Raw genomic sequence first — 14,127 nt, 5'->3', positions numbered from 1 at the left:
TGCACTCCCTGTACGTGCTTCCCAACTCCCAGCGTACACGTTATACGTGCTTCCCAACTCCCAGCGTACACGTTATACGTGCTTCCCAACTCCCCGCATACACGTTATAGAATAACGCTTAACTAAGAGAAAGCAACAGGGATTTTTGGTTTTACTGGTGACGTTGGATCCAAGTGCCGCTGCCGAAGCAACCGGAGATGCTTCAGCTGGATCATCAGGCTTCCATGCCTCAGCTGGATCATCAGGCTTCCATGCCTCAGCTGGATCATCAGGCTTCCATGCCTCAGCTGGATCATCAGGCTTCCATGCCTCAGCTGGCTCGACAGGTTCTCAAACCTCAGTTGGTTCGGCAGGCTCCCCGTGCCTCAGCAGGCTCGTCAGGCTCCCGTGCCTCAGTAGAAACGACCGGCCTGCTCCTGGTTCTCTGGACCATCCCGCTGGTCGGCGTCGTCTGGCGGCTAGAGACGCGCGTCAGTGAGGGGGAGGGGGTACTGTCACGTTTACTCCTTCTCCGGTGCTCAGCGTCGCCAGTTGTCTCATTACGCACACCTCTTACCATCGTTACGCGCACCTGCGCTGTCACGCCCTGCCCATAGAGAGCCTGGGGGGGGGGGGGGGGGGGGGGGGTGTTCTAGTCAGGTATTTTCTATGTTGCTGATTGAAATTGATATTTTTGGGGGGGGGCACGAGGGGTGGTCGGCGGAGCAGTGGAGAGTGGAAGAGCGGGTCATCAGTCCGGTGCCATCTGTGCCAGCTCCCCGCACTCGCCCTGAAGAGCCAGAGACCGTCAGGGAGACGATGGAGAAGTTGGGAGAGAGAGAGATGTTGATCAAGTGTGTTCTGCTCAACATTCGACCTGAAGAACCTGTCAGCAGTCTGGTGAAGTCTGTGCCGGCTTCAGGCATCTGGCCTCCAGTGCGCCTTCCCAGTCCGGTACGTCGTGTGCCAGCTCCCCGCACTCGACCCCTGAAGTGCGTGTCCCTGAAGTGCGTGTCACCAGTCCGGTGCCACCTGTGCCGGCTCCACGCACCAGGCCGCCAGTGCGTCTCCCCAACCCAGTATGTCCTGTGTCAGCTCCACCCACCAGGCCTCCGGTGTGCCTCACCAGTCCCGCTCCTAGGCCATAGCCTTCCTCGGCGCCGGTGCCCAGTCCAGGCACGGCGTCCAGTCCCGCTCCAGGGCAGGAGCCTTCCTCTGTGCCGATGCCCAGTCCAGGCACGGCGCACAGTCCCCCTCCAAGGCCGGAGCCTTCCTCTGCGCCGGTGCCCAGTCCAGACACGGCGTCCAGTCCCGTCAGTTATTTTCTATGTTGCTGATTGGCATGGTTCCCAATTAGAGGCAGCTGGTAATTGTTGCCTCTAATTGGGGATCATATTTAGGAAGCCCTTTCTCCCACCTGCTTTGTGGGATATTGTTTTGACTGAGTGCATGTAGCACTACGGTACTTCACGGTCGTTGTTTGTTTCTTGGTTTGTTTAAGCTTCACTAAAATAAAGATGTGGAACTCCAATCACGCCGCGCCTTGGTCTGTTTCTCCTCACGACCGTGACATGCGCCTCACGACACTCACCTGGACTCCATTACCTTCCTGATTCCCTCCCTTATAATCTGTCACTCCCCTTGGTTCTTTCCTCAGGCATTATTGACTCTGTTTCATGTCTGTACGCATTTCGTGTTTCTTGTTTTGTGCTATGTTCGATATATTATTACATTTGCACTCCCTGTACTTGCTTCCCGACTTCCAGCGTACACGTTATACCTCATAACAGAGTAAATTCTCTTCAAACAGGATTAGTTTACATTGGCATTGCCTCTAAACACAAACTATTCATACAAAAAAAAAATCCTTTGTTTGACACCCATGAGAATCACTTACTGCCACCAATAAAAAAAGATTTTCAGGAATACATGCTACCAAAATCCTTAGTCCAATCATTTGAGAAGTTATCTTTTTGTTGTCGCAAACAGAATACACAAAGACTGCCCACTGGGAACACATTGGTTGAATAAAAAATAAAACTTTTTTTATTTAACGAGGCAAGTCAGTTAAGAACAAATTCTTATTTATACAATGACAGCCTAGGAACAGTGGGTTAACTGCCTTGTTCAGGGGCAGAATGACAGATTTTTTTTTGTTGACCTTGGCAGCTCGGGGATTCAATCTCGCAACCTTTTGGTTACTGGCCCAACACTCTAACCACTAGGCTACCCGCCGCCCAGTGGGTGCTCTTTAGAATATTGTTTCTCAACCTTTTATTATACCAGGGTCCTTCCTCCTTAGATTAGCACTTTGGACTAAAATTGGTCTCCAATTAGCAACATTCCAGGACACACTGCTCTAGGGCACTGTGCATAGACAGGAAACAGGAAGTAGGAATTATGCACTACATACCAAGGGAACTTCCTTCTTCAGTTCATCCATGTCCTTGGTCTTCTTGTCCGCCTTGGAGTCCGCCTTCTTGGGGGACTCCTTCTCTTCCTTCTCTGTCGTGGTGGCCACACGGTAGCTGTCTGACCGTCCATACTGAAAGACAAACACAGAGAGAAAACAGATCCCTGACCAGTCCATATTTTACATAGGAAAAGGTTGGGTTAATTAGCTGTGGGTCAGCTAATCCTAAATCCACAATTTTAGGCTTTGAACGTGTCAATGCTGCCCTAGTAACTTTGAGTTTTGCTAAGCCACAACTAGATAGGAATTCATGCACTCAGATAATATCAATGTTCGCTACTTGAGTGGAGGCCACAATCAAACAAGCAAACAGAGAATTAAGTGCAAGGCTGCCGTAATTATATGGTTGGGAAAAGCTCCCTAAATATTTGCCACTCTAGCTTTGTATATTCCACATGAAAATGATGACAATTATAACAGCCAGGAAATGTATAACATGGTCCAGAATGGAAGGTTTTTCAAATCAAGATCTATTGGTTATGGTTTATAACTAGGCTACTTTACTTTACTAGGTGTCTCCTATAGGTAGTGAGCTCTCCAAATTCCCACAATTTGAGAGTGTTTTATTTCCCCAATTTAATGTTTCCCAACATACAAATGTGTTTCATTTTGAAATGGTATGGTCCAAGGAGTGACCAAGTCTACAGTATTGACAGTAAACGCCCATTTGGGGATTTTCTTGTCAGATCGGTTTTGGTATCGCAACAGGAAGTCTGCATTCGAGTCAGGTATATCCCACCTGTCTTTTGTGGTATAGACAGTATATTTACCTGATTTAAGGCTTTTTATTTTAAATATTGAAGGTTGAAGTCTGAACTTTGTAAATATGTACAGTTATAAACATCGCTTTGGAACATTAGCTCAATTTTGTAAATAAATCGAACCCCCTCTACCCGCCTGCCTCCTGCTGCTTACCCTTAAGACTCCTACAAGGTCCCTATTTTACAGTCAGTGGTATGTCAGTGATTGCCTACATAATGCAAAGGCACCCAAACATGGTTCCTTCCTCTACCCTTCCCTCTCTCAATTACTCCCTCCACACCCAACCTCTATTTCACTCTTTCTGTCTCCTTTCATCTCTCTCTCTCCCACCCTCTCTTTAAATGTCTCCCTCTTTCTCTCGTCATGGACAATACAAGCCTTGTGAGAGTACAGTGCCACAGTGAGAGGGACCTCACATGGTCGTTTCTATGAAAAGCACATGGCGGTGGCCCTGTGGCCCCAGGTGCCGTGATGGTCAGAGAGACCACAGACCACAGCAAGTCCTGAAAACGTCCTTAGAGGAGAAATGGTCCATGATACTAAATGTGTTATACTATGCCTGTATGTGTTTATATGCCTCTTATAATGTATGTCTAAATACTGTACAATGAGTATACAAAACATTAAGAACGCCTGCTCTTTCCATGACATAGACTGACCAAGGGAATCTCGGTGAAAGCTATATTCCCATATTGATGTCACTTGTTAAATCTACTTCAATCAGTGTAGATGGGGCCTCCCGGGTGGCGCAGTGGTTAAGGGTGCTGTACTGCAGCGCCAGCTGTGCCATCAGAGACTCTGGGTTTGCGCCCAGGCTCTGTCGCACAATTGGCCTAACGTCGTCCGGGTTAGGGAGGGCTGGGCCGGTAGGGATGTCCTTGTCTCATTGCGCACCAGCGACTCCTGTGGCGGGCCGGGTGCAGTGCGCGCTAACCAAGGTTGCCAGGTGCACGGTGTAGCCTCCGACACATTGGTGCGGCTGGCTTCCGGGTTGGATGCGCGCTGTGTTAAGAAGCAGTGCGGCTTGGTTGGGTTGTGTATCGGAGGACGCATGACTTTCAAACTTCGTCTCTCCCGAGCCCGTACGGGAGTTGTAGCGATGAGACAAGATATTAGCTACTAAAACAATTGGATACCACGAAATTGGGGAGAAAAGGGGGTAAAATAAAAAATAAAACAATCAGTGTAGATGAAGGCAAGAAGGATTTTTTAAGCCTTGAGACAATTGAGACATGGATTGTGAGCCCGTTCGCCACCTTAATTGTGGCGAATGGGCTCGTGTTAATAGCTGGAGCGTAATAAGTGGAATGGTATCAAATACATGCATCGCTCCGTTCCAGGCATTATTATGAGCCGTCCTCCCCTCAGCAGCCTCCACTGGGATGTGTGCCATTCAGAGGGTCAATGGGCAAATTTGAGTGCCTTTGAACTGGGTATGGTAGTAGGTGCCAGGCGCACCGGTTTGTGTCAAGAACAGCAACGCTGCTGGGTTTTTCACGCTGAACAGATTCCCATGTGTATCAAGAATGGTCCACCACCCAAAGGACATCCAACCAATTTGACACAACTGTGGGAAGCATTGGAGTCAACATTGGCCGCATCCTTGTGGAACACTTTCAACACCTTGTAGAGTCCATGACCTGACGAATTGAAGCTGTTCTGAGGGCAAAAGTGGGAGTGCAACTCAATATTAGGAAGGTGTTCTTAATGTTTTGTATACTCAGTGTATGTGCCTGTGTTTACGGCCCTAAAACACACAAAAGGCAATTTATCGTCTGAACTTTAATCACAGTAAGACAGTAAAAGACACTATGAGCAGACTTTGGGTTTGGTCACTGATACATTCATGTTGTATCCATCTAGTCTACAAGGTAATCACATTTCATGGTTGAATTACAGTCTTCATCGCTTGATCAAAGACTAGACATTGCCTCTGGGGGAGATTCAAAGGAACACTGGGGAAGATTCAAAGAGACACTGGGAGGGATTCAAAGATACATTGAGAGAGATTCAAAGATACATTGGGAGAGACTCAACGAGATATTGGGAAAGATTCAAAAGATAGAGATACAGAACCTGTCCTATCAGACAACTCCAAATCATTGTATCAGAGCTTTAGCTGAGACTTTACAAGATATGCATCACAGGAGCCTTTGGTGGTTCATTTTCCTACTGCATCTCCTTCTGTTTCCCATCATGTAACACACACAAACCAGGAAGTATCCCTGAGTTATCCACAGGAGTGCCAAAATGTTGTCCACTAAACACCGAAGTCACCTAGCCCACCACTGGTTGACTCTGCTAATAGTCCCCTTAAGTCCACTTGCTCTCAAATTAATTACAAAAAAGCCATAGGGAAGGCGGTCGGGAGGGGACATTTGGGGGTGCTCTTACCTGGTATTACTGTAGACCAGGGGAGGCTCCTCAGAGGAGGAAGGGGAGGACCATAGTAAAACATTAAATATATTTATCCTTTTTGGATAAAACAATACTAAATATATTCAAGTCACCAAATAATTGATTAAAACACACTGTTTTGAAATACAGTAGCCTCTACAGCACTCTGCAGGTTAGCACCATAGTGTAGCCCAGGCATGGGCAACTCCAGTCCTCGGGGGCCTGATTGGTGTCACACTTTTGCCCCAGCCCCAGCTAACACACCTGACTCCAATAATCAACTAATCACGATCTTCAGTTAAAAATGCAATTAGTTTAAATCAGATGTGTTTGCTAGGGATGGGGAAAAGTGTGACACCAATCAGGCCCCTGAGGACTGGAATTGCCCAGGCCTGGTGTAGCCGGAGGATAGCTAGTTTCCAACCTCCTCTGGGTACATTGACTTCAATACAAAACCTAGGAGGCTCATGGTTCTTACCTCCTTCCATAGACTTACACAGTAATTATGACGACTTCCGGAGGACGTCCTCCAACCTATCAGAACTCTTGCAGCATGAACTGACATGTGGTCCACCCAATCAAAGGATCAGATAATGAATATAATACTGAAAGCATAAGCTACAGCTATTTAGCACTGTAGTGTATAGAATATGGTGAGTAGTTGACTCAAAGAGAAAGACAATAGTTGGACAGTTTTGAACAGTCATTCCTTTAAAAAATTAAGGAGAAGCAAGAGGGAGAGAGCACTATTTATATTTTCTTGTATTTTTTTACTTTCATTTTCACCTAGCTAGTGAATGCAGCTAGCTAGTTTAGCCTACTCAAACACCTGGCTCAAACAGAGAGGGATGCTATGTTAACACTGGAACTCTTCCAAGTCAAGGTAAGATTTGGGTTTTATACATTTCTTGCCACCGCGGCCCGCTGCTAAACTGCTTGCTGACTGTACACTGTACTGCATATTGTAGTGGGTTTACAAATGCTTTAGTTCCAGTAGCTATGTTGACTAGCTATGGCGTAAGCTAATATGGTGACACTGATGTAGGCTGTGTGTAGCAGTTAGAGGTTATGATACGAAGGTTTGGTTTGGAAAGGTTTTTTCACCTGGAATATGAATGACAGTAATCCAATACACTGTAATAGAAATAGTCCCTTTGTAGTCCATGATTGTCTGTAGACCCTGCCACATACGTCTTGTGTCTGAGCCGTTGAATTGTGACTCCACTTTGTCTCTATACTGACGTTGTGCCTTTTTGATAACTACACTGTTGGTATTCGGCCATATTCCCAGTCAACTTGCCATGGTTAAATGCGGTGGTGCGCGCTTTCAGTTTTGCGCAAATGCTGCCATCTATCTACAGTTTCTGGTTCATTTCAATAAAAAGTTTAAATGTAACCTTTATTTAACTAGGCAAGACAGTTAAGAACAAATTATTATTTACAATGACGGCCTACCCCGGCCAGAACCGTACGACGCTGGGCCGATTGTGCGCCGCCCTATGGTTAGGGTAGGTTTTAATAGTCACAGTGGGTACAACAACCCATATACACTTCCTGATAGACAAATACACTGGTGACTGAGTTTGTTATTCTCGGAGGCTACTCAGAACATATCCCAGTCCGCGTAATCAAAACAATCTTGAAGCGTGGATTCCGATTAGTCAGACCAGCGGTGAATAGTCCTTAGCACAGGTACTTCCTGTTGGAGTTTCTGCCTATAGGAAGGGAGGAGCAAAATGGGGTCGTTATCAGATTTCCCTCAGGGAGGGCAGTGGAGGGCTTTGTAGGCACCCCGGAAGTTGGAGGAGCAGTGGTCGAGTGTTTTAGCAGGGCGAGTACTATAGAACTTCGGTAGTGTTTTCCTCAAATTTGCATTGTAAAAATCCCCAGCTACAATACATGCGGCCTCAGAATATGTGGTTTCCAGTTGGCATAAAGTCCAGTGAAGTTCTTTGAGGGCCATTGTGGTATCGGCTTGTGGGGGGAATATACAGGGCTGTGACTATACCTAAAGAGAATTCTCTTGTTAGGTAATACGGTCGGCATTTGACTGTGAGGTATTCTAGGTCCGGTTGAACAAAAGGACTTGAGTTCCTGTATATTATCACAATCAAACCATGAGTAGTTAATCATGAAACATACACCCCCGCCTTTCTTCTTCCCGGAGAGATTTTTATTCTTGTAGAGGTGATTTGATGATGTTGAAATGATCAAGTTGAAATGGTGCTGGAATAGTGAAGGCAGCTCCTGTATTCTTTGCGACTTGCAGTAACTCTCTTTGGTTATAAATCAATAGTTGTTTCCATAGGGCGGCGCACAATTGGCCCAGTGTCGGGTTTGGCTGGACTAGGCCGTCATTGTAAGTAAGAATTTGTTCTTAATTGACATGCCTAGTTAAATAAAGAAAAATAAAAAATGTGTTTAGAGGTCCGAAAATGTTGGCAACATTAACTTGCTTGACCATGCTGTAGGTCATGTAACTGTCTGTTACATGCAATATGCTTTATGGACTTCACTGGACAGAGGTTGCTATCCTGTTTTGTAATAAAACAAAGGTGTGGTTGAATTGTCTCGGCCTTTAGGCCTATGTATCACGGTCACAAGGCATATGAATTAACTTATAGAGCAAACAACACACTGCTACTGCTGATGAAAGGCCTACTACGCATCCCGTGAGATCAACTGTTGACCCAAATTAGGGCCGACTAAAGAAATAACTGTATTGGCCAGTGCCAATAATTTCATTGACCAGTGCTATCCGTAATCCTTGAGATGTCGCTTCCCTTACCCTAAACTTGACCATAAACATAACCTGAATTTGATCTTTAACCCTTTTAAATGTCAACTTCAGAGGGGGGTAGGGACGTCCCAAGGGTACAGGATAGCACGGACCAAATTTCATCACAAACCATGAATCATGACATCATCGGCTTAAGGAAGGATACAGTGCATTCGGAAGGTATTCAGACCTCTTGACTTTTTCCACATTTTGTCACGTTACAGGCTTATTCTAAAATGGATTCAAAAAATGTATTTCCTCACCAATCTATACACAATACCCCAAATTGACAAAGCGAAAACAGGTTTTTAGATTTTTTCAAATTTATGACAAATATAAAACTAAAATACCTTATTTACATAAGTATTCAGACGCTTTGCTAGGAGACTCAAAATTGAGCTCAGGTGCATCCTGTTTCCATTGATCATCCTTGAGATGTTTCCACAACTTGATTGGAGACCACCTGTGGTAAATTCAATTGATTGGACATGATTGGGAAAGGCATACACCTGTCTATATAAGGTCCCACAGTCAACAGTGCATGTCAGAGCTCCGAGATAAGATTGTGTTGAGGCACAGATCTGGGGAAGGGTACCAAAAAATGGCCGAGTTGGCCGCCCGGCCAAACTGTGCAATATGGTGAAAAGGGCCTTGATCAGGGAGGTGAACAAGAACCAGAGGGTCAGTCCTCAAGAACACAGTGGCCTCCATCATTCTTAAATGGAAGACGCTTGGAACCACCAAGACTCTTCCTAGAGCTGGCAATCAGGGGAGAAGGGCCTTAGTCAGGGAGGTGACCAAGAACACGATGGTCACTCTAAGTTCCTCTGTGGAGATGGGAGAAGCTTCCAGAAGGACAACCATCTCTGCAGCACTCCACCAACCAGGCCTGTATGGTAGAGTGGCCAGATGGAAGCCACTCCTCAGTAAAAAGCACATGACAGCATGCTTAGAGTTGGCCAAAAGGCACCTAAAGTCTCACAGATTATGAGAAATATGATTCTCTGGTTTGATGAAACCAAGACTGAAAACTTTGGCCTGAATGCCAAGAGTCACTTCTGGAGGAAACCTGGCACAATCCATAAGGTGAAGCAAGATGGTGGAAACATCATGCTGAGGGGATATTTTTCAGCGGCAGGGACTACGAGACTAGTCAGGATTGAGGGAAAGATGAATGGAGCAAAGTACAGAGGTCCTTGACGAAAGCCTGCTCCAGAGCGCTCAGGACCTCAGACTGGGGCAAAGGTTCACTTTCCAACAGGACAACGACCCTAAGCACACAGCTAAGACAACGCAGGAATGGCTTCGAGACAAATCTCTGGATGTCCTTGAGTGGCCCAGCCAGAGCCTGGATTTGAACCAGATCGAACATCTTTGGAGAGACCTGAAAATAGCTGTGCAGCGACACTCCCCATCCAACCTGACAGGGCTTGAGAGGATCTGCAGAGAAGAATGTGAGATACTACCAAAATACAGGTGTGCCACGCATGTAGTGTCATACCCAAGAAGACTTGAGGCTGTAATCGCAGCCAAAGGTGCATCAACAAAGTACAGTAAAGGGTCTGAATACTTTAACTTTCAGTTTCTTTTCCAAAATGGTCTAAAAATCGTTTTTTGCTTAGTCATTATGGGGTATTGTGTATAGATTGATAACTTGTTTTTGTGTTTTTTAAATACATTACAGCCTTATTCTAAAATGGAACAAAATAGTGAAAAATCAATACTTTCCGAACGCACTGTATACAACAATGTATAGGAACATTTTATCCTCTTTGCCATGCCTAATCACAGCAGTCTGTGTCATCACTACGCATGACTTTCTCCCGAGCCTGTACGGGAGTTGTAGCGATGAGACAAGATAGTAGCTACTACAACAATTGGATACCACGAAAAAGGGGTAAAATTTAAAAAAAAAAGAAATAAGCAAGACTTTCTGCTACAACCCGTCACTGGCATGCTTGATTACAACCTCCCTAACCCACATGGGCATCCATTTTGGCGCAACTGTCTGTCTCCAATAATTCCCTGTCTGTATATCCATAACCAACGACTCTCACAGTTTCAGTGACTTAATATATGACTCTGTAGGATGGGTATAAAACAAGTGGTGGACAACAATTCCAATATTCCAATTCCGACATCTGGTATCCCACCCCCACCCTCTGAAGGTGTCCCTGTGGCCTCCTTATCAATTACAAATGTCAGTCATGGAGGCCATCACTGTGCCATAAAAGCAAGGGGTCAAAACGTGAAACAATATTATGACAACTAGGGTAATAATGTAATGAAATTAGGTTTATTAATAGATTATCCGATTTAGAGGATGGATAAGGCTTAGAGGCATCCTTCCTGCATCCACATTGTCTTTCTTCTGTAGCCTAACCTAAATATTCCTAAACATAGAATGGCCAAAAAAACATCTAATTTGGGATTTAGGTTTGGCGAACGGCTTGTTTTCAATTTGTCACAAGGAACAGATTGCGCGCCTTTGCCACACCGGCGACACATTCCTTAATCGCCCAACAGAGTTCATCCCTCGGTAGCCTACATATGTTTAGTGATATAATTAAGCAATAAGGCCAATATACCACTGCTAAGGGCTGTGTCCAGGCACTCCGCGTAGCTATTATAAATCGGTTACCAACATAATTAGAGTAGTAAAAATACATGTTTTGTCATACCCGTGGAATACCACGGCTGTCAGCCAATCAGCATTCAGGGCTCGAACCACTCAGTTTATAATCCAAATGTGGGACCAGATTCTCCACTCCCGATAACTCAATTATGACGCACCCGCTGACGGCTGGAGAGGAGAGGAGTGGAAGTGCGCAGCGAATCGGTTCGAGCGCAATTCGGGAAAACGGTGCAGATAGCAGATTAGAACAATGTCAGTAATGTTTCTATTTAACACAGACATGGAAAATGTGATTTACCGGAAGAATAGACAGCGATGAGATGTATTGAACTGTAATTCGTCCAATTGCATTGAATCAACATAGAAATAGATACCCTTCATGCGTTTAAACTGTCATGCAAGTAAAGTCACAGCAATTTGCAATAGTTTCACAAGCCATCGAAATCCAATAGTGGTTAATGTCATTCCAATATGATGTTTCTTCCACATTTGAACCCTTTGAGGTGAGTTACACATGTCTCATATGCTACTACAGCTATCCATTCATAAACGCATTTTTACACACAATAGAAATAACTCTTACCCCCATCTCGGCGCAGTTAGTCGGGTATCCACAGCAGATGAAAAGGGTTGAGGCTGGATTCCACCAGAGTAGCTGATAGTATAGTGTAGAAACAGAAGCGAGAACTGTAACTGTACAATTTAAGAAGAAAAAAATCTTCTTCTTCCAAACGCTGTTGGCTATTGTTCTAATAATACGTGATCAGATCTCATTCATAAGAGGAACGGCACAGAAATATATGAGAAGGCAACGTTTCATTGAATACCTTTTTTAAAAGGGGCCGTTTTAGGTATAAAATTATCAAATTAAAGGCAGTTTAGCAATAAGCGTTGCTCTGTATCATGCGAAAATTATACCCAGTAAAATTGAAGAGCCGAGCCGCTTGTTTACGGTATTCGATTCTGTCTCCCTCCGCTGCTATGCTCAGCTGCCGTGCCACTCCCTTTCCACGCTCCCCAATACTCCTCGTGTGAAAGAAGCGCCAGTGGGTGTGTGAGATGCACTGCCCTGGACCCACAAAGCAGGATAGACCTATTGCAAGTGTGCTGTGTAATCAGTCTCACTCGTAACTAGAATCCACCCACAGACCATTCTTTGCCCCAATAGGTCGCATTACAAACAGACAATTGAGCGATCACCAGTCCAATTCTCTTTCAGGATGTTCGGACAAAGGGGCAATAGAGGTGAGAGAAGACTTGACAGTTTAAAAGAACAGCTGTCTAAAAACCATGAAAACGTTCTCAAGTTGCAGTTTGCTTGACAGTTAGCCTCCGTCGCACATGAAACTGCAATCTCTTGAGAGATGACGGATTTAACAATACATCAATGATGTTGTGAATCTCTTCTGCAGCTATAAATACAAAGGTTCCGCTCAAGTCTGTCATCCGTATTTCTGGAACATATGAATAGGCTATTCAATGTACCTCCCCAATGACCAATCTGTCTCAACACTGTAGTGTTCCTCTGAGTCACCTCCGCCCAAAACTCCCACTGTCAAGTGTGGTCTCCATGGAGATTTGATAAGCATCTCTTATCACTCCACACCAAAGTTAGTGGTTGCGCCTTGCATGTAAATGCCATGCGAGCATTCCAGAGAGAACACACACTCAATCATCCGATATCATTGTATTGTTCAACGCACTTGAATGCATACGTCTCTGGCTTTACAAGTGTATTATTTGAATCCAACACCTGCTGTTGAGTAGCCTGGGCACCAGTCTCTGTAGCTAACATTCCACTTCTTGCCACTCCGTGCCACTCCTTGCCTTTGGCAAATAATAGGAGTGGCAAGGAGTGGAATGAATGTTAACTAAAACGACTGGTACCCAGACTAGCTGTTGAGAGTTCAAGTTTTGTTTTTTGGAACCTTCAAACCCGGGTGAATATCTGGAGTGTCTTGCCACTGGAAAGAACAAAGGGATTTGTGTTTTGTGATTATATGTGCACAAGTGTGTGTGTGTGTGTGTGTTGTGTAACTGTGTAACTCTTTGTGTGTGTAATAGGGAATATTTAAGATGAATAAAGTATAGTTAAGCAGGTCCACACACACAGACTGAGCAGACTAGGTCTGGATTTTCACTGACCCTCTCTCTATATCTCTCTGTCTCTGTCTGTTTCTACAGTGCATTCAGAAAGTATTCAGACCCTTTCCCCTTTTTCCACATTGTCACGTTACAGCCTGATTCTAAAATTGATTCAATTCATACCTAAGAAGACTCAAAGCTGTAATAGCTGCTAAAGGTGCTTCAACAAAGTACTGAGCAAAGGGTCTGGATAAATCTGATATTTTGTTTTTTCATTTTCAATACAATTGCAAACATTCTAAAATCCTGGTTTTTGCTTTGTCACTATGGGGTATTGTGTGTAGATTGATGAGGGGGAAAAAACAATGTAATGCATTTTAAAATAAGGTTGCAATGTAAGAAAATGTGGGAAAAGTCAAGGGGTCAACATGATCAGACAGACCACGTAGAACTCTACCTTATATAACAGAGAGGACAGTATGGTTCAGACTGTTTCTATGTTCCTGGTGGACACAAGGCTTTCAGCATGTGCGCAAGTTCCACTAGGGAAATTGTGAAATACCATGCGAGAGGTTCCACGAGTCATGTTAGATTGTGTAAAGCAAAACAAATCCCAGACCTCATGCTCCTCTGCATCTCTCTTCATCTCTTTCTTTGACTTGATTTATAGTGAAAGTATGAGAGGGGAGGTAAGGAAAGGGAGGGAGAACTACCTTATATAACAGAGAGGACAGTATAAATCAGACTGGACAGTTCTTGGTTTTATGATGGTGAAAATAGGAGAACGTCTCAGACATTTGTGGAGAACTAACATGAACTAATGTCTTATAATGGGCATACCGTGTTGGCTAAGCTGGTGTAATGATTTTGATACGATTTGCTGGTCGTCCGCCAGTTTTCAAGACCAGTGAAATCGTCAGGTTGAGTCATAGGTTGAGACATCTTTCGCCGTTGCACCGTGTGAGAGGGTCAACGACCTCTGATTAATTGAGCCTACCTTCTCCTGAACCCTCAGAG

The 14,127-nt window shown here is 44.7% G+C and overlaps 1 protein-coding gene across 3 annotated transcripts in view; it reads right to left on the bottom strand.

The window, feature by feature from the left end:
- The window catches only part of LOC110488366 (sodium/potassium-transporting ATPase subunit alpha-3), a 28,677-nt gene extending 16,263 nt beyond the window's left edge, over nucleotides 1-12,414 (bottom strand). The window contains exons 1-3 of one of the 3 annotated variants that reach the window (XM_036970874.1): nucleotides 11,853-12,414; nucleotides 11,609-11,680; nucleotides 2,393-2,524 (exon numbers count right to left, since the gene is read on the bottom strand). In XM_036970874.1, coding sequence (XP_036826769.1) covers nucleotides 2,393-2,524; nucleotides 11,609-11,614 — 138 coding nt within the window. In that variant the 5' untranslated portion in view covers nucleotides 11,615-11,680; nucleotides 11,853-12,414. Of the gene's footprint in view, nucleotides 1-2,392; nucleotides 2,525-11,608 lie in introns of all 3 variants that reach the window. The other 2 variants (XM_036970873.1, XM_036970872.1) reach the window with 2 other exon arrangements.
- Nucleotides 12,415-14,127: the final 1,713 nt, after the last annotated feature.

This window comes from Oncorhynchus mykiss, chromosome 32, assembly GCF_013265735.2.
Source record: "Oncorhynchus mykiss isolate Arlee chromosome 32, USDA_OmykA_1.1, whole genome shotgun sequence".
NCBI lineage: Eukaryota > Metazoa > Chordata > Actinopteri > Salmoniformes > Salmonidae > Oncorhynchus > Oncorhynchus mykiss.
The sequence above is the reverse complement of the archived record's forward strand: the minus strand, read 5'-3'. Positions and strand labels throughout refer to the sequence as shown.